This window comes from Sciurus carolinensis, chromosome 8, assembly GCF_902686445.1.
Source record: "Sciurus carolinensis chromosome 8, mSciCar1.2, whole genome shotgun sequence".
Taxonomy (NCBI): domain Eukaryota; kingdom Metazoa; phylum Chordata; class Mammalia; order Rodentia; family Sciuridae; genus Sciurus; species Sciurus carolinensis.
Genome location: NC_062220.1, coordinates 120,026,903 through 120,049,615, shown reverse-complemented (window position 1 = coordinate 120,049,615; position 22,713 = coordinate 120,026,903). Strand labels below are relative to the sequence as shown.

Genomic DNA, 22,713 nt, shown 5'->3' with positions numbered 1-22,713 from the left:
ATTCTGGGCATTTCTGTTACATATGCCTTCCAATGAACTTTCACATTTATTATCTTCTTTCATCTAAAAAGCAGGCATGGTCACTCAGAGTGACTTGCCCACAGTCAAGAAAAAGTCAATGATGAGGTGAAGGTTTGAACCTAGTGCTTTAATTTTCCATTCAGATCTCAGTGGTTGGAAGAAGCAGGCAATGGGATTATTTGGCATCTCTGAACAAGTCAGAAGAGAGAAGCAAGATGAAATACCAAGAGATGGCCTGGGAGTAACCTCAGGATACCTGACCTGGCCTTTCTAGTTCCCCTAAAAATTGAAAGCAACGGTTGTGACATTGGGCTCTTGGATTGAAGTAACCTAAGAGAAAACTCAATTTCTGAAAGTGTCATCTACCTTGAACAATTCCAAAAATCTCTGAATCTAAACCAGGCTCTATCCCCCTCACTCCCCTTTCCAATCCAACTAAAAAATGTGGGTGGGTTGAAAAAGAACAGAAAAGAAAGATCAAAACTGTGACAACCCTCTGACAACATTTTAACTTGAAAATTGCCTCCAAATGGATGGCATAATTCTGTGTAGGCAGATGTAAATCAGGCACAGATTTGCTCAAAACCTCCTCATTCTTATTTCCTAACCAACAACTTGAAGAAACAGGGCCCTCAAGCTGACCACAGGCAGCCTTGGAAAGGCTGACTTACCCTGGTCTCCTCAGTGAAGCCCACCAGTGGATGTGACCTTTTTCTTCTCTGAACTTTCAAACTCATGTCCCCCTCCTGTCCCTCACCAAACCACATCTTGCTTATTTTCCTGAGTCAGTTTTGACTCCCTCTGCATACCCCCTCCCCCAGGCTCAGCATGAACCACCAGGCTCATTAGGTGGTTGGGAAAGGAACCTACAGGGGACAAACAAGGAACAGGGCTCAGACCTTAATCAGCCCTCTCTAGGGCTTTTCTGACCATTAAGTGTTGGCCCAAATGGCTAATTCTGCAGATCCCCCCAAAATCTCAAAGATACTTGTTTGGACAAGGCAGAGAAATGTTGATGGTTCCATTCCAGGTCTTCTCTACTGGCAGGAAAAAAAATTCCTCCTTCAGAGCACCTTGGGTCAGTTGTACCTATCACCTGCCCAACCTCAAGCTCACTCTTCTACCTGACCTCTCTGCACCAGGCCCTCTCTAAGACTGATAGTGGGAGGGTAGAGCTGACTGAGCTGCACTTTCTTTTCTGGAGAAAGAAAAGGTGGAGCCAGAGCATCTCGAAAAGTACTTCCCACACCTAGGCTTTGATTTCTGTGTCCATTCCTTTCCTTTGAAGTTGTGTGAGTCATTCAACATCATCCTGCACACTCCCCTGGCTCTGTAGCCTGACAGGGGCTATCTTTAAGAGTGACAGTTATTGCTAATGATGAATGACAGCAGCATGGAGGGATACCTGGACAGAAAAGGGGTTGGTATAGAGAGGAGGAAGAGTTGGTAACTTTACAACCTTATAGAGCAGATCAGGGCCAGGGAGGGAACCACTTGCCTCACAGCACACCTGGGTCTCCCCCAAGTTCTGCCACCTCTAAGGTAACCTCCTATCAGCAGAGGGTGGCAACACTCATCTAGCTGGCAGCTCAGGGATGGGGGCTCACTAAGCTAAGAGCTGTAGCAGTGGCCGGGCCAGGAGGCTGTACAGTATAGCAGGACAGGAGTGGCGTTCTCTGCAGGTTGCCATCTGGACCACCTACCTTTCTGTGGTTCCAGGAACAGAGCAGGCTGCAGTCTTAATTCTCTGAGCAGTTGGCTTCCGAGAGCCCCTGGTTCCCTGTTTCCCCACGGTAGTTAAAAAGAAGGCCAGCTTCCCATTTCTGGTTTACCAATCCAGCAGGTATCAGCAGCTCATTCCCTGGAGGCCCCTCATCTCTGTCCTGCTATGGTTTACCATTCCATGGTCATCCCATGTGACTGAACTCAGCTCCCCAAGAAAGGAAGGGCCTTGATACAAATGTATGAGGAAGGGCTTCAGGAGGGTGGTTAGTGAAAGAGGTGAAGGGGGGCTCCAGAGGGTCTGTCTCAGTGGGGCCAGGACATAGTCTGAATCAGGCCCCGCTCTGACCCTGATCACACCTGCCCAAGAAGAATTGGAGCTGCAAAGGACATGGACCTGTGATGAGGTCTGCATGCTTGGGACGGATGGGTCTGAAATGAGCATTTTGTCCACCTTCAGCTCTTTGGGAAGAGAAGGAACAGGGCAGAGGGCCTTGAACAGAGCTGCAGGACCCCGGTAGGCTAGCCCAATGCATCATGAGTAAGGGCAGCCCTGCCTCTGTACCCCGTGGGCTGGGCATTTGCTCATGCCCATGTCTTCATGCCTCCCCCATGCTGCTGCTGTGAGCACTCACTCCTGCTGAGCTGTTTGTGTATGCACTCCTGTATCCTCTTAGGATCAGAGGAATGGCACATGCACTGAAGGTCTGCTCATAGTAGGAGCCCATGCAGCATGGGTGTGGAGATGGGACAACTGGGCCCTTTGGGAACTTGAGGAGGCCTGAGCTTTGGAGTTGGGTGGAGCTGGCCCTCTCAGGACTTGGGGCATACCTGTATCCAGAAGTCTTTTCTAAGCCCATGTAGCCTCCCCTCCCAAGTCTTGTACCCATGTAGCCCAGTACCTCAGTTCCCAAGAGACCTCTTTCTTTTCTGCCTTTGTGATTCTCTTTCTGGCCTGTTGTGGACAGGAGTGTACTCTGCATTGATATCAGTGCTTCTTAACCCTAGCTGTCCATAAGATTCCCCCAGGGAATGACTGTGCTTGCATCTACCCAGACCTTTCAATCCAGAATCTCTGGCATGGAACTCAGGCTTCAGTACTGCCTGAGTTTCCTAGATGGTTCTGTATAGCCCCGTCAAGAGGACCTCTGATAAAACAGTGAAAGATAGCTAAAAAAACTTACATATGCATTGATATAGTAAAAGTGTAAAGACACACAGGAAGCAAGGTAATAATATCAGGCGGGATCAGATCCGTCAACTGTAGTTGTAATGTTTTATTTCAGACTTTTTGGTTTGGTTGAAATAGTTCTTCATCAGTTAATGAAAAAAAAAAAAAAAAAAAAAAAAAAAACATGGATTTTGCAGTCCGACAGACCTGGGTTTTAAATTCAGTTCTGTCACTTACTACTTATGTGACCTGGAGCAAGAACTTGACCTCTCTGAGATTGTTAATCATCTACAAAATGGGGCTCCTAATATCACTTGTCAAGTTCTAACACTCCTTTCCTGAGTCCCAGCCTCAGTGAGACCAAACTAGCTCTCAGAGCCCTTCAGGGAACAATCACATCTCCCTGCCAACCACAGGCAGACTTGATCAAGCCAGGAGGACAGCACCACCCCTTCAGGCAGGGAGCCCCAGAGCCCAGGCTCAAAGCAAGACCTTAGGGTTTCCTTGTTGGGAGGAAGGAGAGGGGTCTTAGGAGAAGGCAGTGTAGCCCTAGCCCCATCTGTTTCCAAATACTCTGTGGCCTCTCAGCTGAGGAATGGAGCAGGGGTTGGGGGTGGGGGACATAGCTCTGAAAAGATAATACCACGAATGCCTAGGGCTGGAGGGGTCAGTGACCCTAGGAAAGAAGCAGTTAGGCAAAGAGCCCCTCCTCCTACGGTGTCTGCAGGGAATGAGGGGGCCTCTTACAGGAATGCAGTTCTGGGAGCCCCTGTGGACATTTAGATTCTGGTGCAATCAGGCAGTCTGTCGCTGGGGAGGACGGGAGCCTGGGGAGGCCCGGAGGGCAGGCAGTGTATCTTCTGTCTGTCTGCACATAAGCACACACTCTCTCACACATAATCAAACACACCCGTATATGTTCACCAGGCCTGGCTATGGAGTAGGGAAAGGAACTCAGACACCATTTTCACTGGACAAGCTTAAAACACAATGTGGCTCATTTTTATTTTATCTCAGAAAAGAAAAAAAAAAAAACATTCCCTTTAGAAGTAAAGGCAGTTAGACAGGGCCTCTAATTGGGCAGCTCTGAGCTGCCCAGGCACAGGTCCTTGGCCTGCCAGTCCTGACTTCTCCCTTGGGATCTGAACCCACACCCTGGCACTGTTCCCATTACAACTTTCTGTCCTCCAGCCCAGCTTCGTCACCCTAAGAGTTGGGCCTGGGACTAAGTGCATGGCAGTTTGTGGCAGCAGGAGAGGGCCGCCTGAGACTCCCTGGGCAAACTCCTGGTGCCAGGTTAGCAGCAGGATGGACAACAGGCCCAGAAGCCAGGGAGGGGATGATAATAAAATAGAAAGGATTTCCTCCCACTTAGATCTTCTCCTGGGGCATGGGGGGAGTCAAGTGCCACCTCCAGTCCAGCAGCTCCCTGAGCCCTAGCAAGTCTGCCAAGGATGGTGTGTATGGCAGGTGGTCTGTTGCAGGCACTCCCCAGCCTCAGATCACAGCTTCTCTGCAGATAAGGTGGGGCTTTTAGATACTTCTGGAGGGGGGACTGGGCCCTGCCCAGCCAAGATGCTGCTGCTGCTGTGGCCCTGGCCGAGTGCAGGGCCCGACAGCATGAAACGTCTGCTTCCTTGAACCCTAAGCCCTTTTTGCTGGGCCTCATGCTGCTCCAGCTTGGGGCTCCTTCCTCTCAGTCCAAAGTGGGAATCAGACGCCTAATGGGTCTCCCAGCACACTTGTTCTTCTCTTCTCCCAATGTGACTGGTCCAGCCAACCAGAAAGATTAAGATTTCCTTCTCTCAGGAAGGGGCAAACTCTATGCACCCTCAGGATACTCCTGCTCCACCTTGGGCCAAGGGGTCCTCTAGGCCAGGGGACTCTGGGCATGCTCCCTTGTGCTCATGGCTGAGGAGCTCCACATCTGCGAGGCTGGCATCCCTGTGGAACCCTTCGGCATTCCCTCCACTCACCAGCCCCAAGGCATAACCATTGGGTCGCCGCTCAGGATGGGGGGCACTGCCATTTGTCCACACCCCTGGGGGGTGGCCATTGAGGCGAAGGCTAACCTGCTCTCCCTCGGTGCTATGAGCTGCCAAGGCTCGGGCGCTGGTGCCCCCTGCCTTGAAGGGTTCCCGCTGTCTCAGAACATGGCTGCGAATGATCTTGCGGAAGGTCTGGCGGAACTCGCGGATGCGGTAGGCATAGATGAAAGGATTAACAACAGAATTGCTGTGGGAGAGGACAATGGCCAGGTACATGAGCCAGAGAGGAGCATGGCTGCATTTGGGGCAGAAGAAGGTGAAGCAGTTGATTATGTGCAGGGGCAGCCAGCAGAGGGCGAAGAGACCCACAATGATGGCCAGTGACTTGGCAGCGTGGACTTCCTTCTGTAGTGTGGACCGAGTCCTCTCCCCTGGCAGGGGCTGGCTCTCCATCTGCTTCAGCTGTCGCCGGGCCGCCAGGAAGATTCGCAAGTAGATGCCCAGCATGAGCAGCAGGGGCACCAGCACAAAAGCAAAGAAGTTGTAGTATACCATGTAGTTCATGGGCACCACGTCCTCAAAGAGACAGGTCACCTGACCCTCGCCGCAGTCCTGAGAGTGATTCCTGCCTTCCTTTGGTTGACCGCAGTTGTTCCAACCCAGCATGGGTGTCAGACCGATTGCAAATGACAGCACCCAGCAGATTGCAATGATGCCCTTGGCCCTCGTGCCAGTCACCAAGCCATTGTACCTGGAGAGAGGAGACCAATGTCAGAGGTCTAAGAAACCAGGGTGAGACAAGGCTAAGAGTCAAGAAACCCAGAATGGCACCCTGCTTGGTCTCCTGCTCCACTGCTTACTGGCTAGCTGTAAGGTCTTGAACCAATTGCTTCCTGCCTCCTAACCTTAGTATCCTCCCCTGTTAAGTAAGCTATATTGGGTCTTGCCTTTTGTGAGCAGCTGGGAGATAAATAGCAGACACAGTGGAAACAGAAACCACTATATAAGTGTTCAGATGATGATTACAATTAGGCATAGTCCTGAGACTTGAGTTTGGTTTGAGGAAATTAGTAAGTGATTTGAGGGGGAAGGGGAAGAGCCAGCACTTCCATATTGGTTGATTTTGGTTCATGGGACATCACACTTCCCTTTAGAGCATGGGATGGATCTGGAGGGTGGGCTCGTTGACTGACGACAAAACCAGCCAGACCAGGCTTAAAGATGATCTAAGCCTTTTGTACGTCATGTTCCTTCTTTGCCATTTGACTTGGGTCTCCAGAGGTTCCCCAAGTCAAGATTGCCCAAGGGAGTAAGGAAAAGTGGGAGTCTCAAGCCAATTGAGATACTATCTCCCATCCAAATCTACTCACCACCCTCTGGAGAGAAAAGAGATAAATATTGTCTTGATATTTACATGGCAATCTTAATATTCTGGAGGAAATATTTGGATGAAGTACTGAGGTCCAGAGAAGGACAGTCATCTACCTAAAGTTACTCAGTGATCCTGAGAGCCAGATAGAAATCCAAGCCTGCTAATTCCAAGTCCCAGACTCAGGGAATGGCTTGATTCATGGGCCAGGAAGCAGACCTCCATCCCACAGGAAAGGTAGCATTCATTTACCTATAGAATGGGTACTCAAAAAAATAAAGTCTCACTGATTGATAAAGGCAACCTTGGTGACCTCTGAGGGTTGACCTCCTGCTTAACAATTTCAATTCTGGCAAAACCAGACAACCCTCCCCTCTATCTGGTGAAAGACCTACCCATCAAGTTCAGGCTAGATATCTTCTCAGAGAAGCTTCCTGCCTCATCTGGGCTTCCAAGGTTGGGATACCCCTGGAGACATCCCTCTATGCATTGCTAGCTCTGCCATAGGAGCACAGAGTAGGTGCCAAGAAAAAAATGTGCTCTATTTAATTCCAGAGTTGGAAACATCTGCAGAAAGGGTGTAGCCCATGGGTGGCAAACAGAGGTGCCTAACAGGTAACAAACCAGTGAGGCAGGCTGGTGGGCATTTACCCTGTCTCTGCTGCCATGTAAAATATGCTCCCAGTGTTAGAATGCTTGTCTAGCACGTGGGAGGCCTTAGGTTCAATCCCCAGCACTGCAACAACAATGACAACAACAAAATGTGTACCCAGTGTTACCAGATCTGAAGAGCGGTGGGAAAGTTGATATTCTGGGCAAACTCTCCCAAGTTTTAAAATTTGCCAGTTCAAATTAAGAATAATCAAAACTGAAAAACCAAGTGGTTTCTGATCTCTTATCTAGTCCAACCCCCTTATTTTACAGGTGGGGTAACTGAGTTCCAACAAGGGGAATGGATTTGCCATAGACATTTCAAAGGCAAATCAGGCCCAAGTCAGTTCTGAATGTTTTATGACAATTCTTTTATTCTGTATTTTTGTAGGTGCTGGGGATTGAACCCAGGGCCCTATGTGTGCAGACAAATGTTCTACTGCTGAGCTATCCCTCCCACAGCCCCATCCATTCAGGATCCCAAACAGGAGTGCCAACAGGAGTGCAGGATAAGGGTCAGGGACTTGAGCACTTCTGCCATCCAACAGAGACAGAACTGCCCTCTCTCCTGTTCCGGAAACATCACAAAGTTATAGAGCCCTCATCTAATAATTACATAGCACTTACTCTGTTCCAGGCTCTGTTCTTAATACTTTACATTAGTACTTCATATAATCCTCACTGAATGGAATCCAATTAATGTTGATAACTTTCCTGAGAAAAGTACATCTCTCCCTGGGTTCTAGCTCTGGTACATTCCTGTAAATAAGCAATGTTGTGTCACTTTGCCTTTCTAAGCCTCAGTTTCCTTAATTTGAAATGAAACTACAAATTCTGGACTTGTCAGCACCGCCCCCATAAGGGCAGAATGTGAATCGGTGAGTGGAAAATCCAGGGAGGCAGACAATGGCTTGGGGTAGGTCAGAGCTTATGAGCTGAGCTGTTCATAGGAGAAATGGGCTGCTCGGTAGTAGTGAGCTTCTTGTCATTTGAGGCAATCAAGCAGACACAAGCTATTATAAGGATTGTGCAGGATCACCTAGACCCTGGTGGTCATTTGCTTTAATGGTTTTTAAGCTGTTTTCCAGCAGTGGGCCTTCATATCTACATTTCTGGGCACATATAGAATGGGGTTGCTAGGGAAGAGAGGGGCTTTGTAAGTATTGAATTAATGAGTTGATGGGGACATCAGGGCCTGAGAGCTCTTGAGAACACAGCATGGAAATTCCCAGTCTAGTTTTACAGATAAGGGAACCCACGAGGGTTCTTCCACTGCTCTCTGAAAGAAAGCCCCTCCTGGGGACAGAAACAAAACATGCATGAGTGGCACTCATAGGTGAAGAATGTCTCTGGAAGGATACCCACCATGACCTTCTGGGAAGGGGACTGGGGAGGGGCAGTCAGGGAGCAAGGGGACAACTTTTCACTGTATACATCTTATTCCTTTTAAATATTTGGGCACATGCAAGGATTATTTATTTAAAAAAACACATACACTAAATAGAGCTGGGATGGTAGCTCAGTGGTAGAGAATTTGATTAGCGTGTTTGAGGTCCTGGGATGGGCCCCCAGCACTGCCAAAACAAAAACCAAACAAACAACAAAAAAACCCCACAAAACCAAATAGGTTAATTTTGTTATCCAAAAGAATGCCCCATAAGCTGAGTCCTGGACCCAGGCATCTGAGGGCCTGGGACAGGATGAGGGTCCAAATGGAATCATGGCTGGACCATGGTCATGCCCAGGAGCATCTCCTGGGCTGCATCTGTAACTAACACAGCCATATCTCAGCTTCTGACCCCAGATATAAACTGTCCAGCTGCCCATTATAACATTCAGCTATTCCAGGAAGTCCACAAGTGTCATAGGATGCAGGTGCCACAGCCACTGGCAGCCCCCATTTTCAGGTGCCCTCTGCATCCCTGTGTCCTCCAGTCTGTAGGCTGCCCCTCCTGGGTAACACGATTACATGTTAGGGGCTTTAGTCTAAGTACATACTCTACAATTACAGGTGGAGTTTTATGTGCATTTGTACCACACTGAGGAGAAGGTAGATCTTTCCTAAGTTATCCAAAGGGGTCAGTGATTCAAGAATTGAAGAGCCTTTGACCCCAAGGGAAACCTAAACTCCTTCTCTAGGCATGAACAGGCCCAAAGCAGCCTCACAGCCTGCCTGCTCCCTCACCTTATCTCCTTCTGTCACTTAGCATTGAGGTCACCTCTTCCTGGTTCAGTGTCCACATGCTCATTCATTCCTCAGAGCCCCTGACCAGGTTCTGCCGTTCTTCTGATATACCCTCCCCCAAACACATGCCATTGAGCCCCTAAGCATCCTACAAGACCCACTGGGCAACAGTTCTTCCAGGGAACTCCCCAGTCGATCCTGCCTCCTTATTTTTTTGTTATTATTTTTCTGTGAGGGTACCCATCAGGAGATGGTGGTACAAAAGTCCCCTGGTAAGGGAAGCCTGCATCTTTGATCCTGGGATTTCTATCCTCTGTACCTCTGCCTCTTGCCCAGCTTCTTTCTCACTGACTAGGCCCTGCCTTACCCCATCAGCATCCCTATAATTGGGAGAGAGGAGATTATTTGTTCTGAAGCTGAATTCTTTTTTTTTTTTTTTTTTTTGATACTGGGGTTTGACCCCAGGGGTGCTTAACCACTGAGCCACATTCCCCAGTTCTTTTGTTATATTTTATTAGAGACAGGGTCTCGATGAATTATGTATGGCTTCTCTAAGTTGCTGAGACTGGCTTTGAACTCATGATCCTTTTGACTCAGTTTGCCAAGCCACTGAGTTTACAGGCATGCACTACTGTATCCAGCTGAAGCCGAATTCTTAAAAAAAAAAAAAAAAAAAAAAATCCCAACTACTCAGGAAGTTGAGGACAGCCTGATAACTTAGTGAGATACTGTCTTAAAGTAAAAAAATAAACAAAGGCAGGGCTGGGGATGTAGCTCAGAGATAGAGTAACCCTGGGTTTAATCTTCAGTACTGCAAATAAGAAAAAAAAAAAAAAAAAGAACTTAAAAAAATTACTAGTGCAGGGTGTAGACCTGAGGTTAGGCATCTGTCAGAGACTAGACCTCAAAGAAGCCCTGTGGACCTTGCTGAGTGGAGCAGCAAATGGCATAGAGAAGGCTACGTTTCCAGCTGTGAAGGTGACAAAAGAGGAAGGGGGAGCCTAAGCCAGGCAGTACCTCCAGTACCAGCCAAGAGCTCCTGGTGCTCAGTTACCTCCATCCAGTTTCCCTCATACCCTGCTTGCTCTCAGAAGCCACCAACCTCCATGTGCCTAGGCCAGGGGCCTCCAAGAATAGGAATGTGAAAAGACCCAAGGGCCAGGATCAGTGTGAAGAGCACTAAAGTCCTTCCACATCAGAAGATGCACATACGTCTTTCCCTGGCTCTGGCCTCACCGTGAGTAATATGAAGGTCATAGCACCCACCCCAGCCACAATGCTGGGCTAAAAGGATTAAAGGAGATGCTAATGCTACCATGCTATTGCAGTGGTAAAACTGCTCCTGGGACAGGATAAAATCATCATCATCCCCACTGCTCCCCATGAGGAGGACCCTCAAAACCCTCACCCAACACAGCACAAATGGTCTAAAGTATGGATGAAACTGAAATCCAGCTCCAGGAGGTCCTGGGAGTGTCAGGGAAGCAGACTGGACCTGAGTAGGTACATGGCTTCAAACCTCCAGTAGTTCAGGAAAGAGTTGAATCCCCCCTGTCACTCCCATACACTCAATGGACCCTCACACCTTTGTCCCCTTTTACAGATGAGGAAACAGGCCCAGAGGAAGGCAGCTGACTTTCCACAGCCACACAGTATTTTCCATCCTACTACTTCATGTATTCATTCTTTTGACTGTCAGAAAACAGATATGGGAAGGGAGAAACCAAGGCGGGGGAAAAAACCTAAGGTTTTAAAATTGAGAACAGCCCTCCTGATCTCTCCCTGGAATGTTGCTGCCCTTTGAATCAGAGAAGAAAGCGAAAGCTAGTCTACCGCTTCCCCTTAGCCTCGCTCTACCACTGCCTGCACTCAGCCTGGCTCCTTGAGGTGGACTCCAGTCCTCTCTTCTCTGGCCCACTTTGTACCTACAGACAGGTTTCCCCAGGGCTTCCCTATTCTGAGCTGTCACTGGATAGCTGCTCTGCCCTCTGGAGCAAGGGATGGGAGCTGTGGGGACCCAGCTTATCTCACAGACTGCCTGGAGTCAGACCACCTCTAACTCAGTCCCCTTTTTAGATAGGCCAGAGTTCTCTTCTTTGAGAATTCCCTTGATAAGGGCTTTAGAGTTCCACCCCTTCTTTTGGGCAGACTGATATGGGTGCTTCCTCCCCTTTTAGGGTTCAGGTGACAGCAGTGGCTACTGGGTACAGCTTCTGGGAGACTGGGCTGCCTGTGACCACTACCTAAAAACATGTCACAGTAGCGGCAGACTATGTATCATCCCAGGCCTAGTTCTAGTTCTGCTACCAACTCTTTGTGTGGCCCTGAAAGAGCTGGCTTCTTTTTCAGAGCCTCATTTTTCCATTCTGAAGAAGAGAGGAAGGAAATGACCTCTGAGGGCCCCCTTGGGTTTGACACTCTGAATTTCCATTTGCTCACTGAGCCTGATCGTCCTCCCTGCCAGGGAACCCTCAGCCCAGCACATGGTTTCTGGGGCTTCCTCAGTAGGTGGGCACTCTACCTGTTTGGGAGATTTTACCACGGGGACACGTGTACTCAGATTCCCAATCATGGAGACCTTCCTCACATCCTGCAGTCATCCTGGCGGTGGAACTCAGCTCTATCATTGAGGGGTAAGGAGGTGGAGCAGGAGGACCCTTGCTTCCCCAGAGGAGGAACACACATTCTTGCTCTTCTCTGGTCTGGGTAGGTGAAGGCTACACAAGTAAACTCAGCCTGAGGAAAGTGTTTACACAATACTTGGTTGAAGTCACTTTGCAAAAGATTCACCATAAAAACCCCCTCCAACAGCCAGTCTGAGTGCATGCTGAGTCCTTGGTGACCTAAGGAGCAACATAATTTGCATATATGTTCAAATGACTCACTGTGGCATTCAGCCAAGTCACTTCCCCTCTCTGGGTCAACTCTCCTAATGTGCACACTGTGAGGCCTGCCCAGAGGAGCTGAAGAAAGGCAGCAGTGGGCGGGTCCTAGCTAAGGTCCTGTGGTTTCCCATGGTTCCCCGTCCACCCCAGCATCATGCAGGGAGTTTTGCTCTGATGTGTGAAGAATGGCCCAGGCCCACCCAAGTGTAGTGCCAGGTCCAAGTCACGTTTATCTGCCAGCAACCAAACATGGCTGGCTGCAGACAGCCTCAAACATGTGGCTGGGGGATGCCAGGATGCCAGGCACTTTGTGCACGTGGAGGAAAAGCCAGATTGGCATACTGGCTGCTCACCCACCAGCCCTGGGCAGTCACAGGCTGAGACCACAGACCAGATGCTGGGCACAGCCACCCTTTGTACAGACATAATCCCCTGGTCCCCAGCTCACCGAAGTGGGATGCGAATGGCGATGTAGCGGTCAATGGCAATGGCCAGAAGGCTGAAGATAGAGCTCTGGGTGAGAACCAGGACAAAGCAGGCGAAGAAGAGGCAGCCGTGGCAAGCAGCGCAGAACCCAGTGCTGATGGTGATGGCAAAGGGGATGGCGAGCACACCCACTGCGATGTCAGCTGCCGCCAGCGATACCACAAAGTAGTTGGTGACATTCTGCAGGTTGCTGTTGATCCACACAGCCCAGCATACCAGGACGTTGCCCAGGACAGCCAGCACAGCAATGGCCAGCTCCACTGTGATGTACACTGAGGAGCCCATGGTGGGAGCAGCTGCAGACGGGCAGGCTCAGCAAGGACACGGGCTGGGCCAGCTCACGGTCCATAGCTGCAGCCCAGCCGTCTGCTGCCCAGGCAGAGGGGCCTAGGCCCCACAGCCTCTTCCTCACGGGAGCCAAGAGCGTCCCTGTGGGGGCGGGGGGCTCTTCAAAGGCTTTCTCACAGATAACTCCAAGTCTCCTCACACAAGGCCCTCTCTGGGGGCTCCAATGGCTGTGTCATGGCTCAGTTTGGCTTCAGGGTTCCCAAGGCACCTGCAAAGAGAGTCTGGTAAGCAGCTGGACCACTCTCACACCTGCTAGTTCAGATTCTGCCCCACCTGTGGGCAAGGTGTCAGTGCAAGAATGACCCATACATGATCACAGGCAGGAAGCAGGAAATTTGGAATTCTGGCACCCATCTCTGGGGAGGACACGGACCCAGAGAGGTCACTGAGCAAAACTACTTCTCCCTGGTCCCAGGGAATTCTTGCCAAGACCCTCATGCAAACCCCTCCCAGGGAAGCATCCCCTTCTCTCAGGTTCTGCAGGACAGACATAGAAGGGACTATGGATAGAACCATAGCTGCACCCCCACCAGGTCTCTGGCTCACCCCTTTGCACTATCCAAGGCTGTATTTCAGGTGCTAAGGTCATGGCCCTTCCAGCCTGGACTCAGGGCTAAAGATCAGTCCAACTGTTTTTTTTTTTTGTGTGTGTGTGTGTGCCCCCCACCCCCACCCCAGGAGCTAAGAATCTGTCAAAAATTAAGTTTAATGTTGCTTCCCATGCTCAGCTTCTCAAGCCTTCTCTGACAACCTGGCCAGTCTCCTAGGTCCCTGCACTTACTGCCAGCTCCACAACCCTCCCTCTTTCCCAGAAAGGTCCCCCTCCCCACCAGAACTCTCCCATTCCCACCCACCTTCTCTTCACTGGGCCAGCTTTTCAGCCTGCTTCAGCCTGCCTCAGCCTGCTCCATCCCTGCAAGCTCTCCAAGGAATGACCAGTGCCCACCTAAGGGATACCAACTGCACCACCAAGGGACAGAGACCCCTGGAGCTCGGATCTGGAGGACCTGAGGAGCTGTCTGGTCCTATCTTCTACTCTTAGCAGTTAAGCCCCCTCACCCTCACAGGTAGCAGAGCAAGCACAAACCTGAACCTGCTGCCTCCTGGTGCCCCTGCTAGCAGGCTGCACATCTGGGTGGGGAAGGCGCTGCGGCTGCTTCCCTTCTCTGAGGGAGCCGCCTCCTTTTTCTCCTCCCACACTTCTCCCCCACCTGCTCCTCTGCCTGGCTGACACAGGGAATGACTGACTTAAATCACTTCTGCTGGGGGACCATGGGCAAAAATATTTTTTCTCCAGGCACAGTGGTGCATGCCTGTAATCCCAGCAGCTCCTGTGGGGGTGAGACAGGAGTTTCCCAAGTTCAAAACCAGCCTCAGAAACTAGTGAGAGACCCTGTCTCAAGATAAAAAATAAAAAAGAGCTAAAGATCGGTCCAACTGTTTTTTTTTTGTGTGTGTGTGTGCCCCCCGCCACACTGGCTGTGTTGCTCAGTGGTAAAGTGGCACTCGGTTTAATTCCTAGTACCATGAAAAAAAAAAAAAAAAGAAGAAGAAAAATGTTTTCCCCTTCTGGGCCCCAATTTCCATTCATATAGTGAAGCAGTTGGACCCCAGATGACCTCTAGGTGCCACTGCAGCTCTTGCCCAGGAGTCTATGAGAAGGAAATAAATAACAGATTTGAACGTGTTCCCCCAAAGTCAAAATGTCACAGAAACATAGAAATAGTTGACACCCCTGGAGAGTCAAAGTCTTGGTCTCCCCAGCAGGCCTGAGCCCACCCCAAACTCCAGCTGTTCCTCCCTGAGCTTTTAAAGTGGTCTCAGTTCAAGTGGGCCTCTGCCCACTAAAGTGCCTCTCCCTGAGAGCTAATAGGCCCTGCCCCCAAATCCATTTCCTTCAGTCCTAAATTCTCTGTGTCTCAGGGATGCCTGAGCAATAGCTGCCACCCACCTGGGACAAGTAGCCAGAGGCTGCCTTTTGGTTTCCTGTACGTGGCCCATCTTCCCTCATTTCCTTGAGGATATGAGGGATTGAGCAGGTCTGGAGACCCTGGGAGAAGGTCACTCTTGTCCAGCCCCACTTCAAAGGGCTACCTTACTCCCAAATTAGCCAGGAGGCAATAGGGGACTGAAACAAATGAATCCTGTTTCCTTCCAACTGTAATACTGTCACTGTCTCAGACTGGCATTTAGCACAGGCAGTCTAAAGCCACATTTGGAAGGAGCATGGTTCCTGCACCCGACAGGCCCTTCCACCCCACCAGGAGGCTTGGAATGGACCATATGATGTAGAAGAGCCAGGAAACAGGAGGGTGAAAAGGACAAAGTCACCACAGAAACTGAGGGGCTCAGGCAGCCTGTAGCAGTTGGAGAGGGCCGAGTCCTACTAAGCCTGTGCTCTTCACAGGGCACTTGCCAACCAGCTGTTCACAGTGCATTGCTGGTAGACAGGCCAAATCAAGTCTCTAATCACCATCTCCAGTCACATGCCATGACCTTCTGTGCTCCTGGCCTGAAGTTCACAGTAGTATTTACCAGGAGCACACCTGACCCCCAAAAGGCCCAGGTCCAACAGGTGCCAGCTGCTGCCAGTTCAGGGCTGCCTCCCACCCTAGTCCAGGGTGGCCTCCCAGACCCAGGAGCAGCAGCAGCATTTCACTAGTCCATCAGGCTCAGTCAAGCCAGCAAGCTTCTACGGAGCCACTGATGTCTAGAGATCCTGCCTCCTGCCACTGGTGCCTCCTAAGGGAAGAGGATAACCACCTCATGTCCTGTGGGCCTTCTCTAGGCGACTCTGTTGAAGGATGCCACAGCCTTCTACCAATCTGATCAACTCAGGTTAGAAGGTTGGCATGGTCCTTGACCATTCTTCAGAGTTAAGGACCCTACCAGTGGCAGATGAGGGCTCCCCAACCTATCATCCAGAGCTTCACTGATATGGTCACTTCACCAGTGCCTGAACTGTGGACCATACTGACTCCACTCCAGCAAGAATGCTTGGCTTGGAAGGGGCCTGACCCAGGACTCTGGTGGGACTCTCCTGGCAGCCCTGGATACATGCCTGGGTTCTCAGGGTCTCTTCTGTGCGAGGTCCCCATGCTGAACAGCACCAGATAGTGGTACTCTTCCTGGTTGTCCCAAAGCTACGTTCCTTTTGTCCAAAGTCTCACTAAATGCACTTGACCCTTCTGCTCAGGCCAGCCTTACATGAGGCTAAAGACACACCTTGGGTTCCCACCAGCAGGACCAACACAGACTCCCTTATTCATGGCCTGTTGCCCTCTGCCCCTTCCCTCAAAGAGGCAGGCAGCCTTTCTGCAGGTTCCTCCAGCTACTGCCAGCACATCCCTGATGAGGTTTCTCTGGTTCCACAGGCCACCTGTGCATTTGCTAAATTAGAATCCATTCTGGGTTGTTCATTCCCCGGCACTGAGCCCAGCAGATCAGTGGAGCCACAGGCAGCCACAGGAGGAGGTTGGGAGACATGTGCTACTGGGGGCACTCTGTGGGGATGACTGGGATTTGTCCAGCTGTAGACTGGCAAGTAAGTCCAGGGCCAGGAGTGCCCTGACTTGTAGCCTTTTCCTGTGGTGTAAATGCTCTTACTAGGGCCAATTTCAAACTACTATTAGGTCACTAACCAGAACCAGGAAGCGATACACACAGCTAGCCACCAGGTGCTAGCCACTACTGAGCCACCAAAACCTGTGCTTTCTGGCAGGCTACTTGCCTGAATGCCAGGACACTATGCTGGACGCTCTCAAAGAGCTTATACAGCTACCTAGAAGCCTGAAAAATGATGGACATCCATGTTCTCACTGACCGCACGAACCCCATTTTACAGATGAGGAAATTAAGGCCCAAAGAGATAAAGTGACCTCTCAGCCTTACCAAGAGCATTAAAAGGTGACATAGGATTGGGGAAGAATGCCATGGAACATAGCAGCTGGAACACTTCCTGGGCCTCTTGGCTTCCCTCCCTTTTGAAGCCTCCCAGAGCTACAGGAAGGTGGAAGGTCATGAGGAAGGGGCCAGGGGTGGGGGCAGGATCTGGCAATTTCCTATCCCTCTTTGTTAGTTCTATCTAATTAATCCTTGAGTCATCTGTTGCTATCCAGGAAGGGAAATTAAATATTAATAATGTCATATTTCCTCATGATTGTCCCTTATTGGGATGGGGCAGAGGGCATAAACTATAGACACATGCTAAGGAACATGCTTGATTAGCTTTTAAGGGATACCCTTGGAAAGGCTAGGGGTGTAGCTCAATGGTAGAGCACTTGCCGGGCATGCAGAAGGCCCGGGTTCAATCTCCAGTACTGCAAAAACAAAACAAGCCCGTAGGATTCCTAGCAGTCAGACTCAAAACTCCCGCCTTTTCCTGCCTTCTCACCCACACCCACCCGGACCCAGCTGCTTTAATTAAAACTCCATTTAATCAAAACCCACACATCCCCTGGCCCACCTCTTTTGGCTCCTTATACATCAGACTAGCAAGGCTCTCTGTACACATACCCAGATGGTGGCTATACCCCCACAGAGTCTGCTGGATGGAGGTGCCCACCAGCTTCCAGGCAGTACCCTGCACACCTGCTCCTGGGTGCGGCTAAGGACAAGGATCAGAGCACAGCATGGAGAATGCCTATTGCAGCGATTGGGCTCCAGAATTCCAGACTTAGAATCTTCCCTCCACTTTCTGGTAACAAATGTTCACCAGTTACATACTCCGCAGTGCCATGAAACATCCCAACTGCTGGACCATAGGGAGCTCTGTGTCACCTGCTGCTGCCCTGAGGATTCAGGTACTACAGGTCACTCTGTCCCCAGAGCCTCAGTTTCCACTTCAGATGAGCTGCAAATCCCAATTTCAAAACACAGAAGGAAATTTAAGACCAAGAAAGATAAACAAGTATATCAAAACCACGGAGAGATTAGCTCATTGCAGAAGAGAGGAAGGCAATGAAATAATGTAATAATGATCGTTCAAGATATTTCAGGTTCTCAGAAACAAAGGATAGCATCCATAAAGAAGAACGAGGCGCTGGGGACATAGCTCAGTTGGTAGAGTGCCTACTTCACAAGCACAAGGCTCTGGGTTCAATCCCCAGCACCGCAAAAAAAAAAAAAAAAAAAAAGAGGGGGAGAGAGAGAGAGAGAGAGAGAGAGAGAGAGAGAGAGAGAACTTTTACAAATCCACTGGCAGAAACAAGAGCAGGAGAACATGAACAAGAAATAATATAAAAGTCCAATCATGAAAAACAGAGGGATTGAAATAAAGAACACACCAGAAATGATAAGCTTCAGGCACGCAGGCTGTTGAAGGGACAGTAGGGATCAGCAAGATAGAATTCTCATAGATACCTCATGGGGACAAGATAGACACAGAAGAGAAGTTGAGAAGCATCAACATCTGTCTCTCAGGGGCTCAGGAGGAGCATGGAGGGGCCAAACAGAGCATCACAGTTGGCTGGGCAGGCTGGTTTCTGGTCTGGAGCCACAAGCCTTGTGTTGGCCCATCTGTGACAATATAAGAGCTTCCTGGAATACCAGGACCCCAGGAATCACTGAGCCCCTTACAAATATATCAGTCATGCTAGGCAGGTGCCTTCTGTGGCTGCCTGGGACTGAACAACTACTAGCCTGGGTCCCTCTTCCCTCCCCGCCTCCCTCTGGGGCTGCACAGTGCTGGGCTTCAGATGCCTGGTGTAGGCTGGGCCCCAGGTACCTAGGCAGGTTCCCTGTGGTGCACCCTCCCCCACCACCCATGGGTGTGCAACTGCTGCTCATTGCTCCTGGGGACAGGATGTGGGCAGGAACGGAGAACCAGCTCCCTGTAGCTGGAGGCTAAGGCTCTGAACCCGCCTCTCAGAGCAGCCTCCAGCCTCCACCAGCCACAGGCCAGCCTTAGGGCTGCCTCAACCTCATCCCGAGGGCCACCCAGCCTACCACAGCTTCCTTCTTCCCCGTGGGGACCCAAAATGGTCCCTGCCATCCCTATGTGCCCAAGCCAGATGCCAGAAAAGTTGCAGGTCCCAGTCTCCTTGCCTTGGGTGACCACTTTAGCCCATCACAGGCCACTTCTCTAGACAACTCCCCTCCAAGGGGCCACGCCTCACAGAGGTGCTAAGAGCCTCCTCTGTGGTGTAAGCAGCCTAGGTAATGTCCACACCAACTCCATCATGCACTTCCTGTGCCCCAAGCACTAGGCTTCCCCTTTGTGCTGTGGCTTCTCACGTGTGCACAGGCTGTGGTGAGACACCATCATGTGAAAGACCCAGCACCAATACCTCCCACAAGTGGCAGATGACAGGTACTATGTTGCCTAAAGAGGGGACATGGGGGCTACTGAGCATGTGGAGCCCAGTGGGCCTGGGGTGGGACCCTGGTAGGCAGCCTGTTGAAGGGGTAGTGCTAAGTACACTGAGGACAGAGGGATGTGGACCCATGCTGGGGTCTGTAGGACACAGGTATGATGATGCAGCCCTGGAGGCTGAAGGGAAAGGGTAGCAGGAGCCAGATCAACCTGAGCATATCCCACCTGAGCGCTGTCCATTGCTCCTTTGCCTGTCAGCAGCTTCCCCTTCCCACCCCCCACCTGGCTTATGGCTTGTAGAGGCCACTGAGGCCAGCAGTAAAGTTCTTGTAGCAGATGAGCAGAAAGCTATCAGCCCTGGGGCCTCTGGGCAGAGCCTGATCCCCACAAAAGACACCCAAGCAGCACCTTTCATCTTTCCTCCAGGTGAGTTGCTGCCAAAAACAGGCTGGTGGAACAGCCGCATCCCCACAGGTGGAAGCCACAGAAGGGTGGTGCTTTCCTCTGCCCAACTTCAAAAAACAGAAGCCTGTCCCATAGGAGTGGGTGTGGGCCCAGAGGGAGTCCCAAGGGCTTCTCAGAGGAGAGGCCTTTAGAGGGACTTGAAGAACAGGAGGTAAAAGGAGAGAGGTAGGAGAGATTCTGTCAAAGAAAACAGCCTGTACACAGCTCAGTAGAATCAGAGACACCTTGAGGTTGTCTGGGCAGCAAGTCCTGCCTTCCCTGGTGTCCTGCCCCTTCCTGGGCAGGGGTGAGGAGTAGTTGCTCTTCCCTTCCAAAAGGACCCTCCCCAGCCCCTAGCAAGATTTCATAGCATCCAGGCTGCAAGGGCCAGAAGTTCAGGTGAATAATCAATATGGGCAGGGGTGGGGGTACTCCTCCCTTCATCCCAGTTCCTTTCCCTCCCCATCAGGGCCCAACATGGACCCAGGGGCCCATCCTGAGACACTGTGCTCTTTCTGTTCCCCAAATCTCCACCTTTCTGTGGCTTCCAGTGTGTCCCAGAGTCCAGAACCTTCCCCCAGGGAGGGGTAGTTAAGACTCCTCCCTTTTCCTGACTTAGCACCTGACTACATCAGTCTCCTCTCCTCAGTGACCCCCACATGCACATCAAAACCTCATCTATCGAATAGGAAAGATAGTAGAATGAATCAGACTTTACTTTCCTATGTGCATATATGATCACATGACCAATGTAATTCTACACCATGTATAACCAAAGAATGAGAAATTATACTCCATATATGTATAATATGTCAAAATACATTCTACTGTCATGTATAACTAATAAGAAAAATAAAAAATCTCTGTAGGAAAAAACCCAAAACAAACAAAAAGCCCCATCTCTCCACCCTTCCTGCCTGTGCTGATCCAACTCTGCCATCCTTCCCTCTGCTCTTACACACACACAATCCTCAGGGCTTGGTTTGACAAGACAGATCTCAATGATACTGAGATGGTGATTCCAGCTCACCCAGGATGAGATGGCTCAGGATCAGGCAGGTTAGAGGGTGGCAAGAGTCATGTGGGATTTCAGGTCACTGTCGAGTCACCAGGGGCTATGGTCTCACCCACAGACCCTGAATTTTGCAGGACCCTATTCCCTGAAACCACAGGCTTGCTCCCAAGCCAACTCTTATCCACACCTACCTCTACCCACAGTGATGCCTTGTGATGTCCCCTGATACTCCCTCCAGGGTTCTCCAGCTTGAGCACAGTCCCCTGACTTGTCCTCTGGTCTGTTCTGACCTTGTCCCACCTCCAGTCAAATGCCTGTCTCATTTCTTCTCCAGCAAAGCCCTATAAATTAGGCATTGCTAGGAATACCGTCCTTGCTCTACAGATGAGAAAATGGATTCCCAGGGCAGTGACTTTCCCCAAGGCCACCAAGTTAGTGAGTCAAGGAGGCAAGATCAAAACCCAGTTTGGGGCATCAAAATCTGGTCCACTGGTCACCCAACTGTTGCCCTCTTTGGCATCACCCAAATCCTGTCTTCTATCGAAGGTATGGGCTTTCCTCAGCCTCCTTCAGACTATAAGAAAGGCGGCCCAAACCTGTTTATTAGCAATGAGGGGTTGTGAACTGAGGGTCAATGGCTGGGATTTTCTCAAGGAGCACTAGATTCTGGGAGACTCCAAAAGGCAAGGGCCAAGCTATGAGGTGTTGACACTATAGGTATCGGACAAGTACATGAGAAGCCCCTACCACAGATATGCTGGGTCTCAGGATGGGGGACAGCCTACCAAGACAGAGTCTTGGCTCCCCACCCAAGGCCTCCAGGACTAGGGAGGCAGCTGACTCCATCACATACTCCCTGGTCCACTGTGCTCCATCATTGTCCTCAGGGCTAGAACATCCTGGCTGGGCATGGAGGTGGCATGGAGTTTTCTGGAACGTACAGTCTGGAAGTCCTGGGCAGCAAAGGCAGAGCACAGACAGGGCGGCAACACCTGGGCAGGCCTGAGCTCCAGGCTTGTGGACAGTACAGATTCTGGGGGGTCAGGAGATGGTATGCAGTCTTTGGGTGGGGAAGGAGAGTAGGCAAAGGGGACCAGTAACCTTTCAGAGGGCAGAACACCCGTGTTGCCCTCCCTCCCTGGGCCAGTCCTGGAGAAAGCCGGCTGAGCGACCAAGCCTTCTGCTCTTAGGGAACACTCGGTCTTTCCTTCCAGTCAGGAGAATTAAGGTCTAATACTTTGAACGCGGGGAGCTCTGCCCCTCTGGCTCACGTTCCCTTCCTAGAGCTCTTGGGCTGTCCTGGGCCAAATCCCTTGAGAACCGCCACCATTCCCGCCATTCCTACCTTCGCTTAGGGTAGCCCGGTACTCCTCCAGCGTCAGTCCGAGGTTTTCACCCACTCCAGAGTCCTCCGGCCTCTCCCGGGTCCCCTGAGCCCGGTTCCCGCCACCACTGTCCACTGACTGCGTGTCCACTGAGTGCGTGCGCGCTCTCCGCACCGCCTTTCGAACTCCCCTTTCTTGCCGGGCCCCAGGCGTTCGGGATGCTGAACACCGGTGCCTGCCCCGACCTCTCCACCTGTTCAAATCCTCTTGGGTCCCTGGGAGTTCGCTCCGTCTCTCCCAGTCCCTGCTTAGGTGCCCTCAGTCCAGCTCCTGGCCCGACGCTCCGGGTAGGGTCATCGGAACGCTGTGGGTCGGCTCACGTCGCCCAGACAAACCGACGGCTGCTCCCCGCCCATTGCCGGCGGGTCCAGACTCCTGCTCGGCACCCCGCCGCTGCGGCCGCCGCACCCTCGCGCCCCTTCCCCTCCCCGCCTACCCTTGCGCACCTTCCGGTCGCTTTGGGGAGGCCCAGAGGATCCGCACACCGCCCCCCTACTGGGCTTAGGACGTGACCTCGCCGGAACAGTCCCTGCACGGGTCATTTCTGTGGCCGCTGCAGGGCAGAGCTCGGACCCCGGCGCTCGTGAACTCGCTCTGGGAAGTGGAAAGAGAGGGTTCGAGCGACGAGTACCCTGAACAGAACAGAGTCGCGACCCGAGCCGCCCAGTTCTCCGGGCCAGCAGCCTCCGATGGCCCTACCCCGCCAACCACCCGTCCTGGAGCCCCGGAA

At 51.3% G+C, this 22,713-nt stretch overlaps 1 protein-coding gene across 1 annotated transcript; it reads right to left on the bottom strand.

Moving 5' to 3' along the window:
- Positions 1-3,163: 3,163 nt before the first annotated feature.
- On the bottom strand, positions 3,164-22,561 carry Adora2a (adenosine A2a receptor). The gene is given in 4 exon segments (XM_047559992.1): positions 3,164-5,653; positions 12,441-12,764; positions 12,766-13,034; positions 22,430-22,561. Coding segments are annotated over 3 exon segments (1,293 nt in total). The 5' UTR covers positions 12,828-13,034; positions 22,430-22,561; the 3' UTR covers positions 3,164-4,746.
- Positions 22,562-22,713: the final 152 nt, after the last annotated feature.